Raw genomic sequence first — 6,000 nt, 5'->3', positions numbered from 1 at the left:
ATATTAAACCCTATGGATTAAGAATGGGACGTCACTTAAATTCATATGCGAGTCAAGGCAGGTGAGCCAATACTTTTGGCAATATAGTGTATATCTATCTATATTCTCTTCAAAGTGAAGCTCAGCGGTGGTGACGTTTAAGTGATGCGACCGTGGTGTAGTTCCTCTATAGCCTAACGTTAGCTTTTTTACTTCTGGCGATTCCATTGACGCTTCCAAAACTCATAAAAGTGGCGTTCATTAGCGAAGATTGTCTCACCGAACAAAACGTGTGCGTGTCATAAACTTTTGTCTGCAATGATCCAAAATCACGTGGGAAAAAAAATCCCGTTGCCTGTGTGTGGAGGGAACCAGGGGCCATGCTAACTTCCTGGTTAGCCTGCAAAAATACATCCTCCCTGCAGTGCCCTGTTGTGGTGGACTTAGCGACCAACTGATAGACCAACATGCTCTGCCCCCCCCAAAGTTTTTTTTGGGGGGGAGGCATTTCTTTTTTTACATTTCGTAAACCACACGGTGAGTGGAAATAGATTTTTCCACAAAGAAAAAAAAATAGAGAATGACCTTAAAAGTTATCCCGAGTAAAATAATGATGTGGTGAACATGAGATAACCACGAGGGGATCATTAATTGAGTGACCTCAGAGTTAATAGGCTAATAACAATAAATGAATGTGTTCTGCTTGGGGCCGCCATAGCTGCAGTGATCACTACCACCTGCTAAGAGAGGAGTCAGCCGACGTGCTTGCTGTGTGAGAGATTCAGGGAACTAAAGCCAGTCTGCTTATATTGTAGAGTTTACTCGTGTGTGTGTGTGTGTGTGTGTGTGTGTGTGTGTGTGGGGGGGGGGGGGGGGGGGGGGGGGGGTCAGTCAGTCAGTGTGTGTGTGTGTGTGTGTGTGTGTGTGTGTGTGTGGGGGCTTTAGTTTGGGTCCCCGGACATCCTTGGGGCCCAAGAATCTCTCTCTCTCTCTCTCTCTCTCTCTCTCTCAGCTAACGGTCTTGGGGTTAGTGTGTAGCCCCCCCCCCCCCCCCCACCCCTGACGTCACGTCTGGAGGCTGGCTGCTCGCGCTGCTGACACCGTTCACCTCCAACAGAGAAACTTTCCTGGAGTTCTCGGGCTCTCCTGACGGCGGATCCAAGTGAAACCCCGCTCAGAGGAAGCCGCAGCAGCCGCAGCAGCAGCAGCAGCAGCTCGGGAGGCCCTCCATGCCGCGGGGAGACGGACGGACGGACGGACAGCGGGGCTATATCCACTTCGGCAGCCGAGGAACATTCCCACGTTACATGCCCCGCTTTTATTGAAGACTTGTCAAAGTGAAAGGCGGCGTTTCTTCCTCGGGTAACGTTAGCCCGTGAAGTTACATTCCCACGTCGGGCTGGAGGTCCACCTTCAGGAGTATGCTCAGGAATACATAACTTTCTCTCACTCGTAAGAAGTGGAAGGAATTTTTTGGACCTCTTTTCCCCTCAAACCCCCCCCCCCCCCCCCAACCCTCACTTCGCATTCGGCATGGATATGTCTTGGATTAGATGGGGCCTTTTATTTTCGTTCGGGTTGTTTTTCTCCCCGGTATGTGTGTCAGCGGAGCAGCAGCAGCAGCAGCAGCAGCAGAGCCAGAGCGGCTTCAGGAGGCTGTACGTGCTCCAGCCCGGCCCGGGCCCGGGGCCGGGGCCGGTCGGAGCGGACGGCGGGGTGCGGGTCAGCTCCATCTCGACGCGTCGCGGCGCGGCGGGGCGGCCGCACACGTACAACGTGGAGCTCACCGCCAACTTCGGCGGCCAGGTCCGGACCCGCAGGATGGGGAGCCAGCAGCAGCAGCAGCAGCAGCATAGCGGGCAGGAGCAGAGCCAGCCGAAGCAGCTCATGAAGTTGTCCGGGTAAGAAAGTTTGGAGAGAGGGGGGGGGGGGGGGGGGGGTGAACTTAATGACTCAGGTTAAACTTTCAGGAAAGTGTCTTAAAATGACACCCCAGCAGCTGGTGAATGGGACAAGCCATCCTCTGACAGCCTCATCTCATCTTCATGGCCTAAACATGTCCCATTGCTGACCTGACCTGCTCGGTGCACGGCTGGTGTTGGATGATGTTGTCTGACTGCATTAGGTGGACATGACTCAAAGGCAGATGCATGTGAAAGGGCACTGAATCCCCTGGCTCTGTCTCACAGTGAGCGGGGTACTTGGCCCCAAGACGTTCTAAGGTCTCTTGTGGTTTCATGTGTAAACCACTGGTTCCAGTGTGAAGGTAGGAATGGGTATACTGCAAAGTCCCACAACAACTTGGCTAACAGTTGTAAAGGCCCCGCACAGTCCTGGTATACCCACACAGGTGTCTCCATTAATTTGGCCTAATTAGACCTCTCCTGAGGACTTTAAAAAAAAAAAAAAAAAATGTTTTTTATTAACAAACATCTTGGCGTACATAAACAGATGACGCAGAAATCACAGTTGGGCTCGCCCAAGAAAATGTTACATAGATTCAAGGTTTTAATAGCTTTCCTGTTTTTGAGAATGTAGGACTGATGTGCAACGTGTCGCTTGAAATCGTTTTCAAACACTAGAACACAAAGAAGGTTCCTTGTTGGAAAACTTTTTTTTCTTTTTTGCGAGTCATAAAATCAAATTTATGATATCGCATTGGTTTCCTTTGGTGGAAGAGTGAGTAAAAGTTATTCACAACAATGCGTTTTCATTGGAAAGGGGAAAAGTCTGAGTCAGTGTATTGGGAAATAAATGTACAGACATCTTGCCAAAAAAAACTAAACTTCCTTCTTCCTTAGAGGTTCCATATTGTAGAAAGTGAGCTCTCCATGTCTTGTTTGATTATAAAGCAGGTCTGGGTGCTGTATAAATACTGGGAAAGTATCAAAACGGAGAAATGAATCACAGCCCGTATTCAGACACTGCACCTTTAAACGGAGCCCTCAGGATGTCTGTAAGTTTGTGATGTCACAACTATACAGTCACCGCACTCAGCCAGGCCCCCCCCAGCAGGTCATCTGCTCCAATCACAGCACCACCCACCAAGTACAGGGACGCTCACCCGCCCGCTCAGTCTGTCTAAGTTATTGGACTGCTCTCCTCGGGAGTACTCTTAAAGTGTTTGGAGGTTGTTCAGTTTGTCTAAAACAGCTTGTTTCAGACAGGGGGGGAGGGGGGGCTGAGGGGCTGCAGAAGATAAATAAGGACTTTTTTTGAACTGTGAATCGTAGTCCCAGAATAAAAATATAGAGCTGTAATGAGCAGAATATGGGACCTTTAATCTTATTTATAATCAGATATTTAGAAGGCAAGCACCAGATTTTCTTCTAGTCTAGGTCTGAAGTAAGGTTATTCCAGGTCTGGAGTGAGGACTGTGTTGGTGTGTACAGGCTCTACTTGATTGACATCTCCCAGACACTCCTGTTACTTTGCTGCCAGGGCGGAGAAATCGCACCGTTTTTTCTTTTCTCATTGGTTCAATGAGGGCGGTGACCTCGACGTAATCCCATCAGAGCCCCACATAGATCCAACCGGGAGCCTTTTCATCCCGGCAGACATTTTGACCTGTCACAGCAGGAAAAGCTCACGTGTCACTAATAACATTAATGATTGCTCTGTTCTATACAAGTGTCCCAGTAAACCACTGACTGTGATCTGGCATGCACAATATCTGGGGGCCTCATTCATAAAACTGTGCCTAGGGGCCACGCTAAAAGACAGAAATGGCGTCGGCCAAACAATAATAATGTAGAATACACTGAAATGTCTTTCCCCCCACATGTAGGCTACACTTGGACAGCTCAGATATATATAAATGTTTCCTCAAATGTTTTTATTTAACCCAACATTTCAATAACCTAGTCTAATAAATATACTACACTGCAAAAAATGGATGGATGGATAGATTTATACAGATTAGTGTATACTCCAGACATGTGAGACCTACAAAGAAATTATATTTTTGTGTTTTTATGTCTGTTTTGCGGAGACTCAAGCTGGTCAAACTCAGCCATGTTGCTCTTTAGCGCCACCTTGACGCCTACATTTAGAGTTTGTGGTTTGAGACAACCGGCAAAGATGGTGGCGTGCAATAAACCAAGTAGCATCAAAGCTTCAGTCGACCCGATTTGTAACTTCAGAATCGGGCCACCGAGCAGTTCGTGGTTCATTTAGATTGATCCGGGGGTCCGTGCATCGGTGTAGTCGCATCTTTATCGTTAAACCCGGATTCTGATTCGCATGGGTGATTCGTTACACCCCTACTAAATGATAATAAAGCAGATTTCCCTTTACTTCATTGAACATCTTGGGTTTTGGTACTGGTCCATTGACATGTCTCTCATGTTGTTATCATTCCGTGTCTGGATAAAACTTGGGTGTTCTTTGTCGACTGATCTGTGCTGTGACTGACGGCCTTTTTAATGGTTGACTGCCGTGGCTAATTTAGCATAAACAACAGCATTTTATGTTTTCATGAAGATCCTGTCTAAAACGGACCTATTATTTCCTTTTATGTTTAGGGCTTTGAGACCTGCCCCCCTCCAGATCAGCCCCCTAGTACCTGTTTGTCTACTGGGACACAGTGACAGTTAACATATGTCAAAGTATGACGAATGTAGTCCCCGTCTTCAGTGTAGGAAATGATGAGTGACAAATCTAACAGTATAACCCTTTGCTATAAATTATCAATGAGCTGTCTTACTGAAGGGTAGCCTCCACTGCACTTACGTAAAATTAGTTTGCAAGAGACAGATCAAAATATAAATCAATGGATAGACAAAATGGCGAAGGGAGACGGCATGAAATGAAAAAAAAAAAACAAGGATTGGCGGGAACCGATACAGGAGTGTTGGAAGGACCAACTTTAGACTTGCGTGTTCCAACCCAATACAATCCGTCCACGAGGGCCTACTTCAGCGGGAACTCTAGAAAGGTTTAAACAACCATTGCTGTAGGTCAGTCAGTCTGTCCTATGGAGTTCTGGCCCGTTTGACCGGTTTGTTGGCCGGTGGGACCAATTGTGTTTCATTCAAGACGTTTTTTTTTAGTCAGAATAAGAAGAGGGGAAAAGAACCAGTCGAAGAGCGAGAGGCCACCAGGCTGTGTGGTCTGGCAGCTTGACCTCAGCTGCTCAGCTTGTGGGCCCATCAGAATGTTTTGATGTGCCCCCCCCCTCCCCATGAAAGTAAATGACTCTTATCAGAATCATTGCCAGGTTACACAGGCCTGAAAGGATAAGGTATTGTGTGTGTGTGTGTGTGTGTGTGTGTGTGTATAACTTGTTTTCTTGTCCTTTTGGTACATAAGTATGTCTTTTGGTTGGTGGCGGTGCAGCAGATGCTGCTTGTAATGCTGCTCCTAATAGAAATGGATGTAACTCTATCTGTAAGCACTGCTGCTTTGAGTTTCATGGCCCCCCGCCATGAGTTTTCCTTGAAAACTACTGTTTTCATGCACCTTTATCTTTTCACTGTGTCATAGCTGAATGTGTGGTGATTCAACACAAACATGGCAGCTACTTTGAGGCGTCCACCTAAAGTTTCTTGAGTTCATTGGTAACTCGCACATGCAGCGCTGTGTCAAGAGTCGGAGCTTCTCACCAGCACATGAACAACGCTCCCCCATACAAGAGCGGGGGGATTTAACTGCGCTGTTTAATAGAGGTCTCAGGCTATTTTGGCCGTTTTTGAATACTTTGGATCTTGCCTTTATACACCTTTGTCTTAAGCACAACATCACTTGACTATGACCTTGTATGTTTTTTCACTTTGGGCCCAAAAACACACAAAACACATACAAATCAGATTTGAAAAATTAACCACAAACATGCTCAATGACGCATTTTAAAGGTTGCACATGTAAACACAGGCTGCAAACAACACAACATGTGAAAGGTCAAATTGAGAAAATTGAGATCATATCAAGCAATATGGAACTACTGACAACAAAAAGCAGGTGTATCGTCCTGTCTCCGTTTTTGACTTGGTCTATCAACATCGAACAAGAACTAGCACCGCG

General features: G+C 46.8%; 1 protein-coding gene across 1 annotated transcript in view; it reads left to right on the top strand.

Moving 5' to 3' along the window:
* Positions 1-1,495: 1,495 nt before the first annotated feature.
* Positions 1,496-6,000, top strand: part of ltbp1 (latent transforming growth factor beta binding protein 1) — a 103,672-nt gene continuing 99,167 nt past the window's right edge. The window contains exon 1 of the mRNA XM_070916585.1: positions 1,496-1,880. Within this exon, the coding sequence (XP_070772686.1) occupies positions 1,513-1,880 (368 nt within the window). The 5' untranslated portion in view covers positions 1,496-1,512. The remainder of the gene's footprint in view (positions 1,881-6,000) is intronic.

The sequence above is a fragment of the Enoplosus armatus genome, chromosome 12, assembly GCF_043641665.1.
Source record: "Enoplosus armatus isolate fEnoArm2 chromosome 12, fEnoArm2.hap1, whole genome shotgun sequence".
Lineage (NCBI taxonomy): Eukaryota > Metazoa > Chordata > Actinopteri > Centrarchiformes > Enoplosidae > Enoplosus > Enoplosus armatus.
This window is presented reverse-complemented; position numbering and strand designations above follow the sequence as displayed.